General features: G+C 36.9%; 2 protein-coding genes across 2 annotated transcripts; one reads left to right on the forward strand and one right to left on the reverse strand.

Moving 5' to 3' along the window:
• Nucleotides 1-435: 435 nt before the first annotated feature.
• LOC128611039 (coagulation factor XIII A chain-like) lies at nucleotides 436-14,148 on the reverse strand. The gene is made up of 14 exons (XM_053630300.1): nucleotides 13,670-14,148; nucleotides 11,681-12,008; nucleotides 11,456-11,574; nucleotides 11,205-11,312; nucleotides 10,907-11,084; nucleotides 8,679-8,814; nucleotides 8,085-8,188; nucleotides 5,520-5,608; nucleotides 5,215-5,368; nucleotides 4,671-4,706; nucleotides 2,304-2,498; nucleotides 1,852-2,012; nucleotides 880-1,016; nucleotides 436-605 (listed from the first exon to the last, which is right to left on the reverse strand). Exons 1-14 carry the CDS (start codon nucleotides 14,009-14,011, stop codon nucleotides 455-457), a joined length of 2,238 nt encoding a protein of 745 aa, XP_053486275.1. The 5' UTR covers nucleotides 14,012-14,148; the 3' UTR covers nucleotides 436-454.
• An 8,325-nt stretch (nucleotides 14,149-22,473) lies between these two features.
• Nucleotides 22,474-25,455, forward strand: ly86 (lymphocyte antigen 86). The gene is made up of 5 exons (XM_053636211.1): nucleotides 22,474-22,850; nucleotides 24,205-24,288; nucleotides 24,371-24,499; nucleotides 25,082-25,131; nucleotides 25,275-25,455. Exons 1-5 carry the CDS (start codon nucleotides 22,721-22,723, stop codon nucleotides 25,356-25,358), a joined length of 477 nt encoding a protein of 158 aa, XP_053492186.1. The 5' UTR covers nucleotides 22,474-22,720; the 3' UTR covers nucleotides 25,359-25,455.
• The last annotated feature ends 673 nt before the right edge of the window (nucleotides 25,456-26,128 follow it).

Below are 26,128 nucleotides of genomic sequence, written 5' to 3' on the forward strand. Positions count from 1 at the left end.
TTGTCAGTATGCATTAGTAAACATAAAACAGCAGTAGAAGTGTGTAAAATTAATGCAGCGTCTTCATTCATTAAGTGTAATAACATATCAAATAGTAATTGTGCATTCTTAATTAACAATTTACTTAATTGGGTGTCATAGCAATTTAATATAGAATAATTATGCAGACATTTCTGAATAACAATTTTTTTTTCACTGAAACATTCTGTAAGCAATCTCCACAAGTAATTGGTATGATATTCATTTAGATCAATACTGATGATTAGCGGATTAGATGAACAAAAAAAGAAAGAAAAAAACATTTTGGGGAAAAAGACTTATTGTTTACCGACACCCAGTGTCTCTCTGTCTCTCTCTCTCTCTCTCTCTCTCTCTCTCTCTCTCTCTCTCTCTCTCTCTCTCTCTCTCTCTCTCTCTCTCCCTCCCTCCCTCCCCTGGGTGTGCATCTTCCTGTTTAGTTGTTTTCAGGCTGTATGGTGATGTCCAAGTGTCCACACACGTTTCTCAGAGTAGTACAATCCAAGCAGGCCACTAGCGTCATGGTGCCGGTCAGCTGAGGCTTGAACGACTCAATCCATTTTATTTTAGAACCTCGTTGAATGATGCTAAACACAGGCAACACACACTATGTATTATATTACACTTGGTATACCACAGCACTGTTGAATGTTCTGTATTGGAAAATTGCTGTGGTATAAGTGGGACATGCTGTAATAGGAAAATAATCAACTCCGGGGTGCTACCAGTAACTCCACCTTACTTCTGGTTGCATCACACCACCCCATTATTTCCCTATAACAGCATGCCCCAAGTATTTTATTACTTACATAATCAATATTCTCTTCATCAATTTTTTTTCACCTGTCAATGAGTTGTTACCTGTACTTTTTGGTTTTCACAGGAAAGAGGTTCATTCCCTCCATGCGCACAGTGACCTCGGTAAGGTCGTAGCCAACTGTGTTAGTGAAGCCCACGATTGCAAACATATCCTTTCCAACCTGGGACAGTTTGCTCACCTGAAGGTCAGTAAGTATAATTACAATCAAAATAATTGTAAAAGCATTCTTTAGGGCAGTGGCCAACAACCCTGTTCCTGGAGACCAACCATAATCGTGCCCACCTGACCATCTAATCATTGATTTTAAGAAGTTCTTCAACAACTAAAACAGGTGTGTTAGATTTTGGTTGGTGATGAAACCTGCAAGAAGGTAGATCTCCAGGAAAAGAGTTGGTGACCACTGCTTTAGAGCCACGGCTCTACACATTACAGAGGTTTGCCATAATACTTTTGTTAATACTGCTGCCACATATAGTGTTGCAATGTCCAATACCTTGATGATACTATGGTTAAAAAATAAACCACATGATCATTGATAACGTTTTATATTATATCATATATTATATGGTTAATTGTAATGCCAAGGTCAGTTGCAAATCCTAGAGGACACAAGGAAGAAGTACAGCGGTATATACAGGTGCATCTCAACAAATTAGAATATCATGGAAAATAATTTTTTCCCATAATTTAATTCAGAAATTGGAACTTTCATATATTCTAGAATCATTACACAGAAATTGAAATATTTCAAGCCTTTTTTGTTTTAATTGTGATAATTATGACATACAGCTCATGGATTATAAATTATACATTGTTTATTCTAATATTTTGAGATACTGGATTTCCATGTAAGCCATAATCATCAAGATTAAAACAAAAAAGGCTTGAAATATTTCATGTGTAATGAATCTAGAATATATGAAAGTTCCACTTTTGAATTAAACTTTTCTATGATATTCTAATTTTTTTTTAGATGCACCTGTATGTATGTATGTATGTATGTATGTATGTACCTCAAGGAGAAGTTCCGGGGTGCCCAGATGGATTGGTTCCATGGCAGAGAGAGACATGGTGGTCTCGTTAATGAAGCCATACACAAGAAAGCACAGGAAAGACTGGCCTATGATGATGTTCTTGTACTCATCTGCTGCCACCATGATGACCTCCTGCTTAGCTATGTAATACACACACAGAAACACAGTCTCAGAAGCTTTATCTCATAAATAACACACTTGATCAATCAATCATGCTTCCACATAAAATAGTAAACTGTTATGTTGTTAATAAATGCATTTTAAAATATTCCAGCAGTCTCTTTAACAGAATAATATTAATTAATATCATCTGCTTTTAATTATCACTGACACACAGCGAAGTAGTGAAAACCAGTATTGCTCTGTTTCTGAGAAATCATGAATTTTTCATTATGTTTTTCATATTGTTTGGGTATCATAATCTGACTCACATTCCAAAGGCTGGAGAGCCATCTCATGGGTGAGGAACATGAACTGGGTCCGGGTGGCTCCAGTGTAGAATTCCACTTTGCCAGTGATTTTGCAGGTGATGGTGCGGGGCTCATTGCTCAGGTTGTTAAATGTCATGGTTAACATTATGCCCTTGTTGTTTTTGGTGGCCTGGGTGTACAGCTGCACATCAGGGTCTAGCAGTATGGAGCAATAGAGTACACAGGTGAAAGGCTTACTTTACTTACTGCCATATTGTTTAAAGATTTATATAAATTATGACAACAAAAGGAACTAGAAACTCCAAGTTTAGTCATATCAATCCATTATATACATAATATAAACTGACCAAGAAAAAAAAACTGCCAAGGTTCACATAGCATAAGCAGGAAGTTTTTACTATCATGCAAATTAGTCAGATATAAAAGTAAGACAATGTTCATTAATGTGAATGTGAACAATGCATGTACAATGATACATTTACATCACGTGTTCATTCATTCATCCTTACTAGATTTGTTTATATTTTGGGAAAATAAACTAAATCAGTTGTGCAAGCATGATTAAAAAAAAACACAGTTCTGCAAACCTACACGAATATTTGGAGCACTAAATAACATACTTCACTTACATTTTGTTCATAAGAACAATTGTGGCACATTAGGTTTTGTGTTGTTTTAGGTTTGATACAGGTTTTTATTTTCTTAGGATAAATTTACATTAAATAAATGGTAGATTTCACTGTGAGATTTAGCTAATTAACCATGCAGACATTAAAAAAAATATCTTTATAATGGGTGCCAATAATTCAGACACATATATATTCATATATACATAACTAGGAGATTTTGGAGCAATGTATCTCCAGCGACTTGCAGAATCTATGCCTAGGAATATTGAAGCTGTGCAGGAGGCCCATGGCCTTTCTAAAACACTTTCTGTGATTTTTTTTTCTTTTCATTTTTCACCTATCAACTGCTCGGCTTATACATTCTCCAAATGACCTGCAAGAGACGTTCCAACTTTCCGTGTGTTTCTAAACAATTCATAATAAATAATTGGTGCTTATTCTGAACATTAAACTATGGGAGAGAGGTGTAAAATAGTGTGATAGATTAGTTTGATTTCCATTAATTGCTCTGCACATTAATAAAGAAACAAATCCAATCCAAACTTGTTTTCCTCTCTCTAAAGGAGCTATCTTCTTTCAGCAGGTGCTGGTAGCATCTGATACTCCTGATTTGTCACATAATGCCCAAAGGGGAGAGGAAGAAAGAATGTGAGCTAGGACAACATCGAATCATTTTGGTTTTCCAGATGCTGAAGATGATAAATGAACCTCGAGGGATGAGCTAAACTGCTTGAATTAATATTTGATTAGACTTAAAAGCCAAAGTGAGAAAAAAGGAGAGTGCAGTGAGAGCTGGAACTGGTCCTGTTACCAACACTAGACAATGAACTCCAGTGATCTAACAGAAAAGTAAGCTCCCCCCTTGAGCCCTCACTGATTTGTTGAAAGTATAGTCTCTAACAGCATACAACAACTCTAAGTGCAATATTCCTGCATTATAACACAGTGCTGTTGAATTCAAGAATATGATTGGACAGAGGGTGTTGAATAATTTTCTAGAACAGCAGCTTTGACATTAGTGCCGGCTGTAATTTAGTTCACAGGTATATAGTAATTTTCTCAATCTAATACAGTTTCGTTTTTATAGTAACAGCTCATTCACATGGACTTGTATGATGGATATTCCACATGATCTAAAACTAACAATGGACAAATAAAAAACAAACAAACTTTTGGTGAAGCTTTCCATAAGGAGATGATTATTTAACATTTTTTGGAAGGAGTCTCCAGTGTCAGCACTTTGTAACAAAGGTAAAACTGTTCCTTTAAGTTATGATTTCTTCCTGACAAGCTGCATGTTTTTATTGTTAACTTCAAGAGACAGAAAAAAAGAGAGGCCTGTGATGGAGTCATCATTTATAGCTCCTTGTTATGGCTACACTGGATTCAGCATTACTCCACATCCCATAATACCATACAGCCTACAAACATGGACTCCAACTCCCAGCACACATGTTCAAGTTCACCTGATTACTGATCACAGTCACCAGGACTCTCGTTTCCACTCACTGACTGCGAAGTATATGCTCAGTGTTTTCATGCCTATTGTTAGTAAGCGTTGCACTCAATTAAAGTCTACCTGGTTTTTGATTTTGTTTCTTATTTTTTGGTTTCCCAATGTTAGTCTTTGTCTACTTCAAGTTGTTTGCTGATCACCTGACCCTAACCTGTTTCCTGTGTACGAGTTTGCCTATCGATTTTGTGTTGTTGTTAAGCTTTACTAATAATGTGGTCTTACCCTGCACTTGCATCTGTGTCTGCCGCCGTGACATGCCTGTAACGTAAATGATGACAAATTGTTTCATAGACATTTCACAATATCAGTATATATGTAGCTATTAACGGGTAAAAAGTATATGTTGTTCATTAATAAATTAAATAATAATAATAATAATAATAATAGACACATTGTTATAGTATAAGAGGAATAAAAAGCAAACTATAACAAACTGTTATAGAAAAAAATCTCTCTTTTTTTCTCATAAGCTCAGATAGTTTGTTTCATTGAAAGACCATTTTATTTACATCTTTTTGTCACTGGGAATGCTTGGGTGGCATGAGAGCATGAGGCATGACCTTAAAGAGTGTGTTTCTTGACCAAAAGCATGAGTTTGCAACCCTGCTGATATCTCTACAGATATCATTATTACTGTATTATCTACTATTACTATATCACTATTGCTATACTATATGTAGTATGAGAGGTTTGGGTTAGGACTAATAATTTCCTCAACTGGTCAATACAGTAATAATCATAAATGTGAAAGAACAACGCAACTTACTCTTAGTATATTTGTAAGAGTTTGTGATGTCGTTATAATCATTGGAGCCAATCATTTTGGTCAAAACCAACTTTCCGACATAGGTTTTGTCCACATAGATGACATTCAGGTTTTTGTACTTGTCTCTTTTATAGTAAACCACATCACTGTTGACCTGGTGGTGAGAAAATATTTGACAAGATCAGGCGTGCATATAATGCTTCTTGGAGATATTATATTATAAAATAGTTCCTTGTGAATAAATGTCATAACACAAACTATGAACTTCAATAAGTCAACGCACATAGAGCTGATATACTGCTCACCTCAGAAAACACAAATTGTGCATCAAACGCATATCCCAGATGGTCATTGTGGATGGCTTCAGCAGCTGCAGGACCACAGCGGTAATAACCTAGCTTAAACAAAAAGAGTTAAACATTTGTATTACATCTGATGTTATAAGAACATATACAACACTTTTTGTATTTTGTGTTCATTATTTTATCACATTTTAGTTTTCAAAGCTTTTTCACCAAAAAAAATTATAGACCCAACCCTTTGGTAGACACTTTTAAAAAGTGCTCTTTTTAAAAAAAAACAAAAAAAAACATTGAATGATCATAGGTCAAAAACCAGCTCGGACACTAGTGTCATCTGTAATTCAGTTCACAGGGTTTATATTTATTTATGCACTCTTTCTAATACATTTCTATGGCAACAGCTCATTTACAGGGACTTGTATGACAGATGTGCCACATAATATAAGATATAATAATAAGCCAATAAAAAAAAAAAAACATTTTATTTAACAAATGAAAATGTCTAATCATTGATACAGTGAAGCTTTCTGTAAAGAGTCTCCAGTGTCAGCACTTTGAAACAGATAGAGATAAAACTGCTCGTTTAAGTTAAACAACTACCGGAAAATCTTCTGGATGACATTGTTTGCATTTTGCACTTTCTCAGTAAGATGACAAGCTGCATTTTATTATATTGCTAACTTCAAAAGAGAGGAAAATGAGAGGTTGGTGAGGGAATGGGGAACTTGCTTTGTTGACATTCTACAACATTAGACTAAATGTGTAAAAAGATATACACTGGGGGAAATAAGTATTGAACTCTTTTTTCAGTAAATATATTTCCAATGAGGTTATTCACATGAAATTTTCACCAGACTTTGGTATTAACTCAAGAAATCCATAAATATAAAGAAATCCAAACATTAAAGTCCATAAATAAAGTTATGTGCAATAAAGTGGAATGGTTTACACAGGAAAAAAGTATTGAATACACTAACTGAAATATATTTAATACTTAGTGGAGAAGCCTTTGTTTGTAATGACAGCTTCAAGGCGCTTCCTGTATGAAGAAATTAATCGGCCGCAGTATTCAGGTGTGATTTTGGTCCATTATTCTAAAAATATTGTCTTTAAATCTTGTTCAGTTGGATTCAAGTCAGGTGATTGCCTGGATCATTGTCCTGCTGGAAGGTCCACCCACATCTCATCTTCATCATCCTGGTGGATGGCAGCAGATTCTTCTCAAGAATCTTCCGCTAAAGGGCTCCATTCATCATTCCTTCAATTATATGATGTCTGCCAGACACATGCAATGAAAAGCAGCCCCACACCATGATGCTTCCACCTCCAAACTTCACTGTTGGTATAGTGTTTTAAGGGTGATGTGCAGTGCCATTTCTTCTCCAAACATGGTGTGTAGTATAATAGCCAAAAAGTACAATTTTGCTCTCATCTGACCAGACTATGACCTCCAAGTATTTCATAGGCTTGTCCAAATGAGTTGTAGCAAACTTTAAATGAGCTTCGACATGCCTTTTCTTTAGTAATGGAGTCTTGTGGGGTGAGCGTGAACAGTAGAATGCATTGCCTATTGTTTTCTCTGTGATGATGGTACCTGCTGCCTCCAAGTGTTTCTGGAGCTCTGTCCGAGTGGTCCTTGGCTCTTGGGCTACTCTTCTGACTATTCTTCTGACTCCCTGGTCAGAAATCTTGCGAGGAGCTGCTGTGCATGGCCGGTTGATGACGGAGTGATGCTGCTTCCACTTGTGGATAATGGCCCCAATGGTGCTTACTGGAAGATTCAGAAGTTTTGAAATACGTCTGTATCCGATTCCATCAATATGTTTGGTAACGAAAATCCTTTTATAGACCATCAGTTTACTAACCAGCTGATATTAATTTGCACAGATAGGGGGTATAATTACTTATGGATTTCAGTTGGTTCCTTGTCTGACCTTGCATTGGAGAACTGCTTTTTCTTAACGTGTTCAGTACTTTTTTTCCTGTGCCATTCCACTTTATTGCACATAACTTTATTTATGGACTTTAATGTTGTGAATCCTTTATATTTCTGGATTTCTTGAGTTAATACTGAGGTCTGGTGAAAATTTCATGTGAATAACCTCATTGGAAATGTATTTACTGAAAAAAATGTTGACATGTTACATACTTATTTCCCCTACTGTAAATAAATATAGGTAAAAATGGTTGAATTTATAGCTGTACTGTCTGTTTAACAGATGAATCAAACACCTATAAAATATAAACTTGGTAACAGCAACAGGGTGGTAACAGGCCTCCTTATTATGTGATATTTTTTTTATAGAAGGTATTGAAAATTAACACGATTAAGAAAATATTTTATAAATTGGTTATTATAAAAACTGCAAAAAAAAAAAAAAACAATTATAAAAACTGCTCAGTGTTTTTTAAACGTTGAATGTTTAGTGGAGACTCTGCCTGATTCATTTTTGCACATGGCTTAAAATCAATAGAGATCTGTAGTGAGAGTTGTTGATTTGTAGATTTGCATGTTTGTATCGAATTTCTCCATTGGAAATGTGTGACTGAAAATGGGTGAAGTCCTACCCTCGCTGATTTCCTGAGGAGTGGAGTCCACCACCTGCCAGCCTGAGTACTTTTCATGCATGTCATGCCTCTTCAAAAACACCTCATTCCAGCAGTGAAAGTTCCTGCAAAGACAAATTATGTTCCATATCATAAATGAACTAGCCAGACTAAGTGATTTTCTTGGCACCACCACCACCAGCAGCATAAAGTATGGACAATATAGCAAAAGGGCTACAATGTTTCATGCAACAACCCATGATACTCAGCCCTCAACCTCATCACATTACCTCCAGTAAAGCATCTATTCCCACTCAGTTACTTGATTGCTAATAATATTCACTTGCAATAACGCTACTCGCTTTAAATAACCCAGACTCTCAGTGTTACCTCATAAAGTGTCATCCCAGCTTTGCGTCGGTAATCAGTCTAAGTTTTGCCTGGATTTATTTATTTATTTATTTATTTTAAATTTACTTGACTATGCGTCACATTACTGATTTATTTTAGTCTAATTTATGTCTGTTTGCTGTTCGCCTGACCTTGTGCCTGTTTCACATTTCTGAGTGTTGACTAAGTAAAACCAAGAAACCTCCACTCATCATATTATCTCACCAAATGGTGTCTGAGACTTCTCTGTCCAGACTCCCATCCTCGTTTAGCACAATGTTAGCCTGCAGGTTACCATTGTTGTCATGCGCAGAGCAGTAGTTGGTAATCACCCTCGCAGGAAGGCCAAGGCACCGTAGGACTGCAAGCAACATTGGGTTAAAAAACAGCTCAAGCATCATACAGTATGAGACTTCGGTCTACATCATACAGTGTAAAATATTGGTGTATGTCTGGTGTATAAGTATGTTCCACGTCTAGTGGTCTATCTTCTACTACACAGAGAATAACAGTTTGGTCTATGGCCTACATGATAAAGTATAAGACAATATCTGTTGGTCTAGACACTGTTGCATACAATATCCATGTCTAGTGAACCAATAACTTTGTAGCAACACTGAAGCAAACCCTTAGCAGAATAGAAGATTTGCCAGGAACATCATGATGGACACCGATACAATAACAACTATTCACCACTTAACTTCAGTGTTGTGGACTCAAGTCACATGACATGGACTCGACTTGGACTCAAGTCACAGATTTGCTAACTTTTGACTCGACTTGACATTATCAAAGAAGACTTGGGACTTGACTTTTACATCAATGACTTCTAAACCAAAAATCAAAAACTAAACATTTAACAGTTGATCGACTACTTTCAATTAATTACAATTAATTTTCAGTAAATTGGCATCAATCTTCATTTCCAAAGTCAATGTTCAACCAGCCAGACAGCCCATCAATTTGCACTAGAAAATGACTAGATTGAAAGATTCCCCAACTTCAGAGGCACTTTGTGGTAGCCATGCTCTTGATGTTAGTAGACTTCACCTAAAAAGATTGTGTTGTTGTCAACAACACAATGGTGGCAACATGTTGAACCAGTGGTTCTGGAATATCAGATGTAATAGCAACAATTTAAAATTTTGTTCATCATTTGAAGTTGCACAAAGCAAATCCCAAAGCGAAGCTAAATTGATCTGAGAGAGATGGGTACCCTCAGTGAATAGTCGACACCTCATCTTATGTGAAATGGAACTGAAATATTCCGCTTTTATAGTTATGGGTCTTCTAAAATACCCATATATTTCGACTGAATTATAAAGTTCAGCTAGAAAGTGATGAGCACCAATTTTTAAATCGCTTGCACAATTTGGGTAAAATTTACCATACTAATTATTACTCTTGCTTAAAAATGTTGATAAAGAGCACATTATGACTTGTTTAGGACTCAAAACTTAAAGTTAAGGACTTGTAACTTGACTCAGACTTATCATTCTTAATTTGGGATTTGTCTTGTGATTTGAATTCAAAGACTTGAGACTTACTTGTGACTTGCAAGACAATGACATGTTCCTTGCCCCTCTGTATAAGTTATCTAGTTATTCACTTTAAGGCATTTATTTTTATTGTAACATCTAATTCACAGGGATTTGTACGCAGACAATCGACATGAAATGTGCAGTCACTTAACAAATGAAAACATCATTGATATGTTAAAAGAGGAATAAAACATAGGTGTGCTATTATAGGAAAATAATCATATTTGTGGTAGTAACACACGCTACATGGCCGAAAGTTTGTGTATTGACCAATCACACTCTTCTGGGGTTTTCCACTAGATTTTGAAGCTTGGCTGTGGAGATTTGTGCTCATTCAGTAACAACAGTATTAGTGAGGTCAGGCAATGAGGAGGTGAGGTCAGGGTGAGGAGGTCTGGGGTGCAGTCGGTGCTCCAGTTCATCCAAAAGGTGTTCAGTGGGGTTGAGGTCAGGGCTCTGTGCAGGACACTCGATTTCTGACACTCAAACCTTAACACACCATGTCTTCATGTAGCTCATTTTGTGTACAGGGGCATTGTCATACTGGACCAGGTTTAGTTCCAGTGAAGGAAAATTATAATGCTACAGCATACAAAGCCATTCTATACAATTGTGTGTTTCCAATTTATGGCAACAGTTTGGGGAAATAGTTTACATGTGGGTGTGATGGTCAGTTGTCCACAAACATTTGAGCATAAAGTGTATCATCACTACACCCTGTCATTGATTAACAGTATGCCCCTTGTGTTTTAATCTTTACTTCATGACTACTATAAATTATTCGATAACCACAGTGAAACTAATAGGAATGGTTTGTATTTGCCAAATTGATGCATGTAATTCTGATCTGCTGTTGTGGAAGTTTAAAGGGTTAGCCTATACAATATATGAGTTCATATGTGCTATACTTACAAGTGTTGAACACTCCAGCATACACCCAACATTGGCCAAACTTGACAGGCACACCGCCTTCCGAATAATACTGGTGCAGAATCTCTACACTGCCTGTCCAGGCTGTGGGCGCAGTACCAAACATGAAGTCACCACTCCAGCTACCTACTAGGACTCCATCATCATCTTGGGAGTTGATCTGAAAATGTATAGACAAAAGTATAAATGGTAAGCAATGTTAGAATGTTAACCAGCAACTGTGTTTTCAATCTAAAAACTGGATGGAAATAATGGGAACTTGTTTTACTAAATGTTATACCATAGCTGAGGCTTTCCGAACCACTTTTACAGCATCATCTCTGTACTGGAGGGGCATTTTCCCAAAATCCAGGATGAAGATGCAAGCTTCCAGAATTCCACTCTGAAACTACAGGACAAGGTATCTGTTAGATAAATACAACAATTGCTATGTATATGTACAGTATATGAAATTTAGGTTAGTGATGTCCAAACCCAGCAGACTGCAAGAGTATTTCCATTGTAATGTTTCTGAACAGTGTAACTTCTTGCCTGTCCATAATTCCATGGTCGGCTGCCAATATTATTATAGTATCCGTTGAAGATCATTCCCACGTCATTCAGCACATACTCCTGCCGCTCTTCCTCATTGCCCAGGTAAACCTGATCCTCTGTGAGGCATCAAGCACACAAATCAGCATTGATATTTTCAGCTAAATTGGATAAATGAGAATTAAGTTGAACTTCATCATAAAATGCTAAGACAGTTGTGCTTACTCTGCGCCCAGGGGTTGAACAGCACGTAGAAGTCTGTTGTCTGATTTCTTTGAGAGCGTTGTTTTCCAGCATTGGTTATAACAGTTACATAAGTGCTATACAGACCCACAATGCAGTCAGCGGCTGGTGTGATGCCCAACTTAGTCTCAGTGTTAATGGTCTCCACCACACGGATGCCCCAATTACTGATCGGGTTATTTTCACCAGGGGTCAAGCTGATTAACGTCTTTTGGGTACGGATGGGGTTCATGCCTATAAGACAAATGCAACACACAATGTTTCGGACTGAAGAGCCAACACTGTAAAACAATCTTATTATACTCAAACATTTTCAACTCCTTTGAGTAATTACAGAGAAAGGAATCTACCAATGACAACAAAATTCCATGCTCACATTTCTACTCCTCCAAAGACTTTAACTTCTACTACTTATACTACTCAGCATCCTCATCATTTTGTTGTGCTTCACCTCAAACACCCTCATATTTGACATATTTTATGTCCTTATTTGTACTTTTGCTTTAGATGATATGGGTTTATATAAAGGGTTTCTGACTCATTCTGTTTCCCAAATCAGACCAACCTTATAAGATCAACCTGAGGATCCCTATATCCCTGTAAAACAAACCAAATGTTTTTATAAATGTTAATTAGGAATAGTAGAACTCAATGCTAATGGTGTCGTCTGAGATGCCTCTGATGCAAACAAATTTAGTCCCTCTTGTTACTAATTTGTACTAAAATACTCTTCAAATATACCTTTACCAATGGATCAATGCCAAAATGTATTTAGTTTATATGGCGGTAGCATGGATCTGTCCACACAAATCCTACATTTAACCCCTATTTTTGAGATATTGCACTAACAATCAATGGACTGACATACAAATAGTAAAAATCATAGATAGCCAGAAATTGGAGTTGAGTTCCTGAATATGAATATGTAAGTAACATCTTTGTATAACAAACAGGAAGCATTCTACTGAAGAAAAACAGTTTCAAACGGTTGACTGTTGATCTTGCCGTGACATTGACCCTGTTCAAGGTCAACTCCAAAATATATTTAGATCATCTCCTGCTTTCAATAATAATTCAATATAAATCCTACACACATTTAACCACTTGTTCCTTTGATATAGTGCTACCGAGAATCTTGGACAGATGCACTGCTGGAAGCACAACCTTGTAACAGAGGCATGAAAATGGCTGCACAGAACCTGTCTATTATCATCTACTTATAATGTGACCCTATAAATACATGCATTTTATTTATTCTTCAAATGATTAATGCTAAAAAATTAAATAAATAAATAAATAACGCTCACCTTCACAGAGGGTATGTGGTGGTTGTTCTGATGTGTGTGGCTGTTTTTGACTGCTAGCTGACTTTTATCTAATGACAAGCTGGTCCATTGTAGACATGGTTAGCTAGCTAGTAACATTATTTATTTTAATCAGTTTTGATTTGAGTTTTGATTTGATAAGGCACATGGCTTGAATCTTCACAGACTCCAATTATAATAATTACCGTTAACACTTTATTATAAAGTCCAAAAATACACATATATTAATATTTAACTATATGATCATAATGAAGCATATACATTAACAGCCAACTGAACTGTACGTATATATGAATAGCCTTTAGTAATGGTAGTTAAGTACTGACATTTTATTAGCTCATCCTGTTAATTAATATCATGACTTACACAGTAAATAAAAATAATTTACTTTGCCTTCTTGTACACAATGAGGGTAACCAAAACTTTAAGTTATTTAAGTAACTTTGGATAATCGAAATAAAAAGCCAACACCACTTAGAAGTTGCTTCAAGACCACATATTAAACCAGTTTATCAATGTGATGTTAGAAAAATGGTTATGATGTGATTTTCTTCAGGAGGTTGATCCATTTAAAAACACATTGTTATTGTGATTTGCACACCTTATAATAAAGTGTAATCCAAATGCATTCTATAATAATAGAGACTCCTTTATCCTTTTCATTTGAGAACAACAGGGGCACTGTTTCATATTTTATATAAACAGAAAGTAGAGGCTCACCAATCAGGAACTCAATAAAAAACAAGTCTGTTTTCGGGTCAAATTGGCGATTGAAGACAATGCCCATGATGAACTCTTGACCCCGACGGATGATCAGTTTGCTGAGCTTATATGCATCAGTGTGATGGGCAATCCTGTTTATTTCCTCATCCATGTTAATATTCATCACAGCGAGATTTCCTGAAAAAACACACACATGCAATGCTTTGAATAACAAATACTCAATAAATTCAATTAGCAGACAAATACCATCATTGTAGGTTAACATAACTTCACTTCACTACTCTTATCTACCCTTAACCTTAGTAAACCCCCCACACACACACACACACACTTTATACCATACCACCAGTAGGCATGGGGGCCCGAGGTGTTGCTTCTTCAAACATTTCAAATGCAGGCATGATTTTGTTCTCTCCATTGCTGCAGGAAATTGGACGGTTCAACCGGCCTCGGTTTTTCTCACATGTGTCGAATATCGGCATGTTGTCAGTACGCAGGTGGTCTTCACTCTGTCCTGTGCTCAGATTCAGAGATTGTAGTAGTAGTAATAATAATAATAATAATAATAATAATAATAATAATAATAATAGGAATACAGTTATTAAGAAGAGAAGAGGTCTATGAGCAAGAGGACTTTTTGTAGGTTCTGGTTATGGATTGGTTTCATTCCAAAAATTTTTATATTCGTGAAACAACCTCACTTGTGTAATTGGCTAAATGAGATCAAAAACTGCAGTAAAATACCTACTGTGCATCCATTATTGTCTTTGAGATGGTGAGTGTATAGGAAGAACTGTATTGGATTCTACATTGGTGAACAAAGCTCATCACTGAAAACAGTTCTACAACTCTACACCAAACTAACACAGAAGAACAATGGCACAAAAATGCAAACAGTATCTGAGCAGTCATCATGTTTGATCTAAATAATATTTAAAATATCCAATTTCTTCTTCTATTAAACCTGGCATCAGGTGGAAAGAGAAAAAAGTGCATTTTACTCTAGTTTTCTTTAACTAATACATTGCGAAAGTACTTTTTTTTTTACTTTCTACTCTACATCACAACATTTCTCTATAATCATATATTTGTAAAATCATAACTGGACTTCTTAGCATCAGACAGCTTCAAGGAGTTGATCTGAATTCTTAACAAATCTAAACTTTATCAGATGTGACAGCAAGAATGAGACCTAATACCTGTCTCTATAATCTGTCTGCTGCAACATACACTTTGTATTTGTATTGTGGCAGATTGCTATTAGTATTAAGTTAGTTTGTATGGTCAGAGCTATTATGATGCAAGCTAAATCTGCAATATCAGGAATAAAGCTGGCGTTGGCTTAATGTGTACTTGGTTCCCTGGTGAAAGAGACACTAATTTACGGTAATTTTCTAAAATTATTGTGTGATTTTACTTCTTTTCCTTTTGTGAATCTTTGTTGTACTTTTACTTTCAAACTTATACAAATACCTTTCTACTTTACTTCAGCATTTCTACTGTACTTCAGTATTTATCTACATGGGTAGCTGCACTTTTACTACAGTTAACAATCTGAGTACTTTTAACACCTCTGTCTAATATACAGCACTCCTTTATTGACTCAGGTAAGACAGGGCTCTGTTTCAAAAACATATTCACATGGGACACTAGTCTGATTCAGTGCCAGAGCACCAAATATCACTTTAAAATGAATACAACCTCAGTAACAGCAATAAAATATTAATAGGAAATCACAGACTCACCCTTCTTGCTGAACTGTATAATGCTCTGTTAAGGATGCTGTGCGGAGCTGTACCAAACAGACCGCATGCCCAGTTATATAGGGTACAAACACACTCCTCCCCTCATGCAAATGCACAGTTCTTAGGGGGGAAAAATGAAGAAATGCAGAGTCAGACTTCTGAGGAAAGCAAAAAAAGTTTATTTATGTGGTTGAATGGACATGTAATCTAGTGATGTTTCTTCTAAAATATTACTTTTTTGGACTCCATCAGTCAGGTTCAACACTCTCAGCGGATCTAATACTTCAATCATAAAGTAAACAGCACTTGTTGCTGCTTTCAGTTAAAATGATGAAATGTTACAGACTACATAAAAATAAAAATGACATGCTCATAATTTTATAACACTGACCATGTGTGAGGAGAACAAAATATCTCAAATGTTACAACCCAAGCTCAGAGTTAGCACTTTAATGTGATTACATTTTTGGGAGTAAATTTAAGTATGCTTCAGGGTTGGGGGGGGGGGGGGGGGGGATGTTATAAAGTTTATATTGCTATGACCGTTTAAAAGGGATCACACTATAGAATAGGCTAATCAGTTAAACCTTTCTGTGTGAATAATTATTGCACACCTACAGTGAGGGAAAGAAGTATTTGATCCCCTGCTGATTTTGTACGTTTGCCCACTGACAAAGAAATGATCAGTCTATAATTTTAATGGTAGGTTTATTTGAACAGTGAGAGACAGAATAACAACAAGAAAATCCAGAAAAACGCATGTCAAAAATGTTATAAATTGATTTGCATTTTAATGAGGGAAATAAGTATTTGACCCCCTCTCAATCAGAAAGATTTCTGGCTCCCAGGTGTCTTTTATACAGGTAACGAACTGAGATTCTTAAAGGGAGTGCTCCTAATCTCAGCTTGTTACCTGTATAAAAGACACCTGTCCACAGAAGCAATCAATCAATCAGATTCCAAACTCTCCACCATGGCCAAGACCAAAGAGCACTCCAAGGATGTCAGGGACAAGATTGTAGACCTACACAAGTCTGGAATGGGCTACAAGACCATTGCCAAGCAGCTTGGTGAGAAGGTGACAACAGTTGGTGCGATTATTCGCAAATGGAAGAAACACAAAAGAACTGTCAATCTCCCTCAGCCTGGGGCTCCATGCAAGATCTCACCTCGTGGAGTTGCAATGATCATGAGAACAGTGAGGAATCAGCCCAGAAGTACACGGGAGGATCTTGTCAATGATCTCAAGGCAGCTGGGACCATAGTCACCAAGAAAACAATTGGTAACACACTACGCCGTGAAGGACTGAAATCCTGCAGCGCCCGCAAGGTCCCCCTGCTCAAGAAACCACATATACATGCCCGTCTGAAGTTTGCCACTGAACATATGAATGATTCAGAGGAAAACTGGGTGAAAGTGTTGTGGTCAGATGAGACCAAAATGGAGCTCTTTGGCATCAACTCAACTCGCCGTGTTTGGAGGAGGAGGAATGCTGCCTATGACCCCAAGAACACCATCCCCACCGTCAAACATGGAGGTGGAAACATTATGCTTTGGGGGTGTTTTTCTGCTAAGGGGACAGGACAACTTCACCGCATCAAAGGGACGATGGACGGGGCCATGTACCTTCAAATCTTGGGTGAGAACCTCCTTCCCTCAGCCAGGGCATTGAAAATGGGTCGTGGATGGGTATTCCAGCATGACAATGACCCAAAACACAGGGCCAAGGCAACAAAGGAGTGGCTCAAGAAGAAGCACATCAAGGTCCTGGAGTGGCCTAGCCAGTCTCCAGACCTTAATCCCATAGAAAATCTGTGGAGGGAGCTGAAGGTTCGAGTTGCCAAACGTCAGCCTCGAAACCTTAATGACTTGGAGAAGATCTGCAAAGAGAAGTGGGACAAAATCCCTCCTAAGATGTGTGCAAACCTGGTGGCCAACTACAAGAAACGTCTGACCTCTGTGATTGCCAACAAGGGTTTTGCCACCAAGTACTAAGTCATGGTTTGCAGAGGGGTCAAATACTTATTTCCCTCATTAAAATGCAAATCAATTTATAACATTTTTGACATGCGTTTTTCTGGATTTTTTTGTTGTTGTTCTGTCTCTCACTGTTCAAATAGATCTACCATTAAAATTATAGACTGATCATTTCTTTGTCAGTGGGCAAACGTACAAAATCAGCAGGGGATCAAATACTTTTTTCCCTCACTGTATATTTAACAAAGATATATTATTTGATAAACCTGTGTTTTGTTAGCAACTGTTAGATATATGAAAGCAGAGTATTTTTGTGATTTTTTTTAAACAAAATATCAAAAGTTAAACAATAAAGACATTTTTTCACAGCCTTCTTTGCTCATATTTACTGAGGGTGCCAATATTAGTGGAAGGCACTGTAATTTTGCCTCTTTTTAGAAATAAATACTTAAAATTGGCAAAATTTTCTGTCAATAGAACAGGACTATTTCAAACTTGAAATGATTACAAATGGCTTGAAATAGGTTTAATAATCTTATATTTAATTTATTTTAATCTTATAATAGGAAATACTAGATAAACTTAGCTATATTCAAGGTATTTCCACTTGATGTAATTTTATTGCATTGTATACTTTATTTTTTTTTTTAATTCTTTTATTATTATCACTGTCTGATGGTATTCATTCATTATAACTACTGTATGGCTTAGAGGGCTTAATCGCAATTTTATTGATTTACATTTGTTAGCAATTAAAATGGCAAATCTTCCACATTATTCAAAGCATGTATGGACATTCTATGTTATTCATTAAAAAAATGTTTTAAATGCTTATAAGGGTTTATTTGACAATTCCATTCCATGTATTTTTGAAGTTTTAAACAGTACAATTTGTTGTTAAACCTGGCATGTAAATAACAATATTCAAAATGTTAACTCAATTGTAAAGGAAAAACAAAGTATAGAGAGAATTATAATCCCAGTGTATCATTATTATTATTATTATTATTATTATTATTATTATTATTATCATTATCTGCTATCAACATAACACACATGTTGTTCAGGTAACATAATAATCTCTCTTTTTGTTTTGTGTTAATATAATATTTGGGTTTTGGTGAACTCAAGAGTTATTAACACAAGATTAATTAAATGTAAGCTTTAGATATATTGTTCTTACAGTGTTGTGGTTACCTAGTTTTTGGACTTGACTGATTTTATGATTACTCTCTCTCTCTCTCTCTCTCTCTCTCTCTCTCTCTCACACACACACACACACACACACACACACACACACACACACACACTCTCACTCTCACTCTCTGTGTATGTGTGTGTGTTGTGAAATGACCCATCAGGTCACTGTGACATGTGTTGTCTTAAGCAGTGATGGAAATATGACTTCCCCTAAAAAACGTTGCAAAGCCATGTCACTGAATTAAGTGTCAGCAAAATCGTTTCAGGGACTGAACATGTATATTATCCATAAAAACTCAGTTTTTCCAATGTCTTATTATATAAACACTCATATATAAAATTTTATATGCTGCATTTTAACCTGATTGTTTCATCAAATACTGTATGCTACAGAGCAAAATATGAAGAAGAAGCCTTTATTTGTCACATATTCATTACAGCACAGTGAAATGCTCTTTTCACATATCCCAGCTTGTTAGGAAGTTGGGGTCAGAGCACATGGTCAGCCATGATACAGTGTCCCTGGAGCAGAGAGGTTTAAGGGCCTTGCTCAAGGGCCCAACAGTAGGAGCTTGGTGGTGCTGGGGCTTGAACCCCCGACCTTCTGATCAGTAACCCGGTGACTTAACCTTTGAGAAAAACTGCATTTATTGTCCAATTACAGTTGGACAGTGCTGTATCTATATGCAGAGCCGTTTCTAGCAATATAAGCAATATTAGCAGTTGCTTTTATAAGGATAAGGGCTACCAAAGGTTCACAAACAGCCCCTCTCTGTGCTTGGGCCTCAAAAAATTTGGTTGTAGTATTTCTTTTTTTTTACAATAAACAAAGCACAGTAATAAAATAACTTTCTAGAAAAGTAAACACTTAATGAGCAAACTAAGGATGACAGCAGCAAGGAAAAAAACTCTCTGAGATGGCTTGAGAGAGAAAGCTTGAGAAGAACACCTGTAAGTCTCTCTGTACATGTTGTCCTTGGTCAGTAATACTGTATTTTTTTTTTTTCAGCTAATCGGCTTTTCATGTTCACTGTAATTTTACCTTCAGTCCTCATTTTGCAGTTATGAGTTGCACTGAAACAAATTTGCATTGTTTTTTACTATCAGAATGTGCTATAAGCTATTCTCAACTTGACCTTCCAGCATGTCCTCCAGAAAATTCACTTCACCTGGAAGTAGAGTCAAAATCTCAGTCCTCTCAGCAGGGTAATGATACATCAACGTCATAATGACCATATAAAGTGTTTCTGCCTAGAATTTGCTGCTTGGATTGGATTGAGCATAATGTGCAGTTTGGGCAGAATTATGGCTCAGCAATCATGTCACATCCTAAATGGTGCACTCTAGTTGCTGTCTGTTCAATTCAGTTCAATTCAATTTTATTTGTATAGTGCTTTTAACAATGTACATTGTCTCAAAGCAGCTTTACAGAAATATATGAACACAGGATACAGATTTTAAGTCTGTGAATTTATCCCTATTGAGCAAGCTGGTGGCGACGGTGGCAAGCAAAAACTCCCTAAGATGATATGAGGGAGAAACCTTGAGAGGAACCAGACTGGGAACCAGAATCCAGACTAAAGGAGACTTGAGTGCAAAACTGCATGTGGTAATTGCAGCCCTAAGGCCATAGCAGCAACTGTAGTCCCAGCAACCACAGCGAGAATGCCCATGTGGAACTAAGGTCCAAAACCACTTCAAGCAGCACCATCCTCTGCAATCTCCAGGCTACACTGTTTGAGGTCATCCTCAGTGGCAGAATGTAGCCTCCAGTTGATGAGAGCTCCATCCAGAGGTAGGGCATCAGGATGGGTCATGCAGGTCTGGAGAGCAGAAAGGGTCAGGATCACTGGCATCTCCATAAAATCATGTGTGGCTCGACAGAAGGAGAGAGAGAGAGAGGGAGAGGGAGGTAAAGAGAGGGAGAGATTATTATTTATGTTTACTGTCTCCTATTACCTCAGTGGATAAGACTGTGTACTTTGAATAAAAGAAAGTCTATTCATGGTAAGCTTGAGTAAACAAATATGTTTTCAGCCTTAGACTTAAACACTTAGACTGTGTCTGAGTCCCGAACACTAATTGGAAGGCTGTTCCATAACTGCGGGACTTTGTAAGAGAAAGCTCTTCCCCCTGCTGTAGCCTTCACTATTCGAGGTACCAACAAATAGCCTGCACCTTTTGATCTAAGTAGGTGTTGCGTATCATAAAAGACCAAAAGTTTGCCCAGGTACCCTGGCATGAGACCGTTTAGTGCTTTATAGGTCAGTAGTAGTATTTTATAATCAATGCAAAATTTTACTTGGAGCTAATGCAGTGCGGTTAAGATAGGGGTGATGTGGTCATACTTTCTGGTTCTAGTAAGGACTCTTGCAGATGCATTCTGGACTAACTGGAGCTTGTTAATGTTCCTAATGGAACATCCAGACAGGAAGGCATTACAGTAATCCAGCCCAGAGATGACGAAAGCATGAACTAATATTTCTGCATCATGTAGTGATATTATATTTTTTATCTTAGCAATATTTCTGAGATGAAAGAAGGCTATCCTAGTAATATTATCTACATGAGCATCAAATGAAACACTGGGGTCAATAATCATACCAAGGACTTTTACTGCTGCACCTGATGAAACAGTAAGTCCATCCAGAGTTACTACATGATCAGAAAGCTTACTTCTAGCTGCAAGTGGTCCTAATACAAGTACTTCTGTCTTGTCAGAATTAAGTAAAAGGGAGTTAATAAGCATCCAATGTCTAATGTCATTAACACATTCCTCAACTTTATTAAGCTGCAGTCTGTTGTCTGGCTTTGCTGAAATATGCAGCTGTGTATCATCAGCATAACAGTGGAAGCTGTCTGTTTCACTCCATGTCCAAGTTCTCCAGGTTCTCCAATGCTAGTAAATGGATTGACTATGCCAAATTGCACTTACATATGAATGAGTATGTGAATGTCACCCCATCCAGGGTGTATTCCCTCCTCAATCTGTGATCTCAGGACAGGCTCCAGATCCACTGAAACACTTACACCTTAGATTTAGAGTACTTAGTTTACTTAATCCAGTGTGACCCTGACCAGGATACATCGGTAAATGAAAATGAATAAAATGTTAACAGGGTGCACTTTGATCTTATGACATCTGACTTAGACTCAATTGCTATAATATTTAGGGTGTATGTTGAAACAGGGTTTCAGTGGTAATTTATTAACCAGTAGTGTGCATTTTTGACCACTACACAGGTGCATGTTCTGTATATATGAAGTCCTTTGTGGTTTCTTATACTGGCCACTAGAGGGCACAAACTTTTAAATAATCCTTAAATCCTTTTTCTAAGAGTATCACCTGAAAATAAATATTCATAAGAGTAATGAATGCCTACACTAAAGGTGTCAAAGGATAGATTGATGAACTTTATTGATCTTCCTAAAAGGAAATTTGAAAAAACTGGGGGCTAAACAGGGCACAGATATTATGCCTGTTTATCTGAAATGTATTCCAACCGCAAAGCCTTTTGTAATACCTGCTAATGAAGTGGTTTTCAGTCTTGGAGTTTAGAATATTTTACTGTTTTTGCTCTGAGTCACACACTTAGTGTGACTCATAAATTATTGGATTGTGTGTCTTTAAATATGCAAAACAGCTGAACTCCAGGACCAAGACTGGAAATTCTACTAATCTTTATAAATATTATTGTAAATTTTCCAGCTACGTAATAGCTTTACATACTTTCACTGCATATTCATACAAACCTTATACAAACAACTGAAAAAATATGCATATGGCAACAACAAAAAAAAAAAACTAAGGGCAGTTTGCCCTGGTGTATAACAAGAAGAGTCCACTGTGACAAGTCAATTGAACAGATTTTAGCATGAAGAAGGAAGTGGAACTTGGCCATACTTCACATTATTGTAGAAACTGAACCAAAATAGGAAGTTTCGCATCCTTGTTCATTTTGTACCATTTCCTGTTCAAAATAAACTGGAGTGAGGAAAGATCTATGCTTTGAACTGATTTACGAACACACTAAAAGGTGAATGTTTTAATATGAAGTTATACAGTGTTGTAGTGATCCTGAGCATGTTACATCTACCTTCAGGGGACACACAGGAAGACTATTGGCCTGTTCACACTGCGTGCGACTCAGACAAGATCCAAGTGATATACAGGAGCTGCGGTGAGATCAAATGCGTACATATGGAATTGCACATTGTGTGTGTGTGTGTGTGTGTGTGTGTGTGTGTGTGTGCATTCAGTGATTGAAAAAATAAAACCCTTAAACCTATTTCTTGAGCTGAATTATGTAATATACAATTATTCTGATCAAACATATCCCAAAATACGGGAATAGTATTGAATTATTGGATTTGAAGTTGGTTTAAGTGTTATGCAATGATCTGAAAGGCAAATACTGAAACACTTAGCGAGCCATGATAGACCATGATGTTCGTCTTAGGAAAACAGGAAGTTTCTTCAGTTCAGTCTTACAGCCTTAACTAATCCAGGCATTAACAAAGACATGATTTAGGCCATGTACATTTCCTCTAAAGTTATTTTTTTCTAGTTTTCGTCCCTCACTTGTCATCACTTTCAGAATAAAGGTACTTAACTACACCACTGCTTCTTACTGAACAGTCTTACATTTTACCTTTTAGAATATGTTTTCACCTAGGAACGTGAAGGTAGTGTATCTTAATTAATTTAATGTACATAATTAAACCATTGCCACCTCACAGCTTCAGGTTCCTGGTTCAATCCTGAGCTCAGGCTATGTACTGGTCTGTGTGGAGTTTCTGTCCATGTTCTCCCCATTGTGTGGAGTTTCTGTACAGGTTCTCCCCATGTCTGTGTGGGTTTTCTTTGGGTTCTCCATGTTCCAAACTCAAACGGGTAAGTGGACTGGCTATTCTAAAGTGCCCCTAGGTATAAATGTGTGTGTGCATAGTGCTCTGTGATGAACCCCAGTCCCATGCACACAGTCACCTAACATCCAATGTTCCGGGGATAGGCTCTGGATCCACCGTGACCCTGATAAGTATAAAATAGTAACTGTGGATGGATGGATGGATGGATGGGTGCGTGGCTGAATGAATGAATGAAGGACACTCAAATGACTTACAAATAGAACCCTTAAATATCTAATATACCCTTTCCCTAGAAGAATCTATTTATCTATTATTGCAAGCTACCGATGTAAACTAAAATATGTATTCATTATAATATACACTAAAAAAAGAAAACATGTTCTCAAAATCTGGAATGATCTGAACCATTAATACAATGGGTCGTGTTATGATATAATATTGTTTATTACCACTATATTGTATTTATATTTTTCACTAACTCACATCAAGTGATTGTTTATTAACAGAATGGCAGTTTAAGTACAAGTATTAAAATTCATCTCAACTTAATTCATCTCAAACAACGTAGTGATCATCTGATGACTCAGATTAGCAGAGGAAAGCCAAACTTCTTTACTTGACAACACTCGCTTTAAAGATTTAGATTTATCCGACTTTGTCTTCCAGACCCCATACAGGATGTAGGCTTCTCGCTCAGCTCCTGTACAGACATACGGACACAGCCATATGTCAAAGCATCTTTTCTCCTGAGTGAGTTCACTCGCATCTGTGCATTCAGCATTACAGAGGATTTTATCTTTGTGAGAAACTAAAGTTGATGTGTGATCTATAGGGCAATCCATTGATGAACTTTATATATCTGTGGTTGTGTTTCACAATGGACTAAACGTGTTCCACATGGACGAGCCCATCTGTTTACCCAATTTCCCTCGTTTCACCTTCTGTGGCAACAGGAGAGGGGGTAAGAGTCAGTTTCTTGTGATATATGTAAAGAAGAATACTTTTAATCATGCTTTTTGGAACAACAAGGCAGCAAACTATACATAGGGGTTGAGAGGGGGGTTGGGGCATGCTGAGGGGTATGTTGTTTCACCCTTTGTACCTTTAATATATTTCTTTCTCCAGGGAAGGTGTGAAATGTATCACCATTAAAGCAGATTTAATGTACAGGTATAAGGCTTTATACCAGCTGTAGCTATTATTTAAATATCCAGTTTACTCAGCCTGCAGCAAGGTGTTTTTGTTTACATTCTTGTGTAATTGGGCTTGCAGTGAAGACATAATGTAGGTGATATAAACAAAAACCTAAATTACTAAAATACTTCCAAAGTGTCCATCATTAATGCGATAATGGATTTAAATGTTGCTTCAGAAATGCCTTTTTCTTTTATTTCTTCATTCATGACCCAGCACTTTTACAAATAATGTGTCCTGGAGCTCACTATCATAAAAAAAATGCAATTTTCAATAGAAAAGGTTTAAAGGACACAGAAAATAGTTTCTGTCATCGCTTATTGGTGCTGTGACTTTTTTTATATTTCAGAAATGGTTACTATTCAGACGTCTTTGCCAGGACTGAAGTATCCACTAAAGGTCTGTTTGGTTTTAACGACAAAGACTTATGTATAGAATCTCTCTCTCTCTCTCTCTCTCTCTCTCTCTCTCTCTCTCTCTCTCTCTCTCACTCCCTCTCTCTCATTATTCCCCTGACTTTCTCTCCTTTTGTCTCTCTGCAGGGTTCCTACGACATACATGTCCATGGCATAAACCAAAATGGCTTCCAAATTGGTTGTGTGAATGCCACGGCTACTTTTCTGTGACATCTGAAAAAGAATGAATAGTTAAAAGTGTATATTATTTGGAGTTTGTTCACAAAATGCTGTCCTGAGCTTAACAAATGACTTAAATAAAAGCTGTTTAATAATAATAATATTGGATTGTTATGGATTGGATTGGATTGCAGCGTTACTAATCTTTACCAAAAGATGGCACCACTAACCCCTTAGTCATTGCTTTCTGTGGTTGATTTTAACACTCCCCTTTCTCTTATTTAGCATGCACACCCAGGGTCTCTGATACAGATCAGTCTATTTTTCAACAGGCTTCATTTTCATGCTCTTTTCTGACTTTCTTAGTAAGCAATGTTCATTTGGGTTAACTAGTTATATTAGCCTATCCCTCTGGCTGCTAAGTGATTACCCTAATGAAGTTCATTCATTCATTCATTTGTTTATTCATTCATTCATCTTCATTAATTTCTTTATCCTGTCCTAATACGCCAATCTTGGCAACACAGACAGGATGGGATTTCAGTCTATCAAAGAGATCACACACACACACACACACACACACACACACACACACATTGAGTGTGAGTATAATCATAATCATGATCTAATGATCTTAACATGTTCTGCAACACTCTTTCTATTTGGAAATACATCACAGTGACACATTCCCACTGGTTCACCACCTACTCTGTTTGGTCTTGATTGATTTAATTTTCCTATTTCAACAAACAACAACACACAATTACAACACAACAGTCTATTATGTCGATTATATTCTGACTTACGTATTCTCAGAACCA

Source organism: Ictalurus furcatus, chromosome 1 (genome assembly GCF_023375685.1).
Source record: "Ictalurus furcatus strain D&B chromosome 1, Billie_1.0, whole genome shotgun sequence".
Taxonomy (NCBI): Eukaryota; Metazoa; Chordata; class Actinopteri; order Siluriformes; family Ictaluridae; genus Ictalurus; species Ictalurus furcatus.

What these genes read in the sequence shown, in the direction of transcription:
- ly86 (XM_053636211.1), top strand. Translation starts at nt 22,721, where the DNA reads ATGAAGTTATACAGTGTTGTAGTGATCCTGAGCATGTTACATCTACCT. An exon ending in CAAAGCATCTTTTCTCCTGA is followed by an intron (nt 24,289 to 24,370) that starts GTGAGTTCACTC and finishes TGTGATCTATAG; the next exon opens with GGCAATCCATTGATGAACTT. An exon ending in CTGTGGCAACAGGAGAGGGG is followed by an intron (nt 24,500 to 25,081) that starts GTAAGAGTCAGT and finishes TTTATATTTCAG; the next exon opens with AAATGGTTACTATTCAGACG.
- LOC128611039 (XM_053630300.1), bottom strand. Translation starts at nt 14,011, where the DNA reads ATGTTAACCTACAATGATGGTATTTGTCTGCTAATTGAATTTATTGAG. An exon ending in CAAATGAAAAGGATAAAGGA is followed by an intron (nt 12,009 to 13,669) that starts GTCTCTATTATT and finishes AGGAGTTGAAAA; the next exon opens with TGTTTGAGTATAATAAGATT. An exon ending in CCCCGGAACTTCTCCTTGAG is followed by an intron (nt 1,017 to 1,851) that starts GTACATACATAC and finishes ACTGACCTTCAG; the next exon opens with GTGAGCAAACTGTCCCAGGT.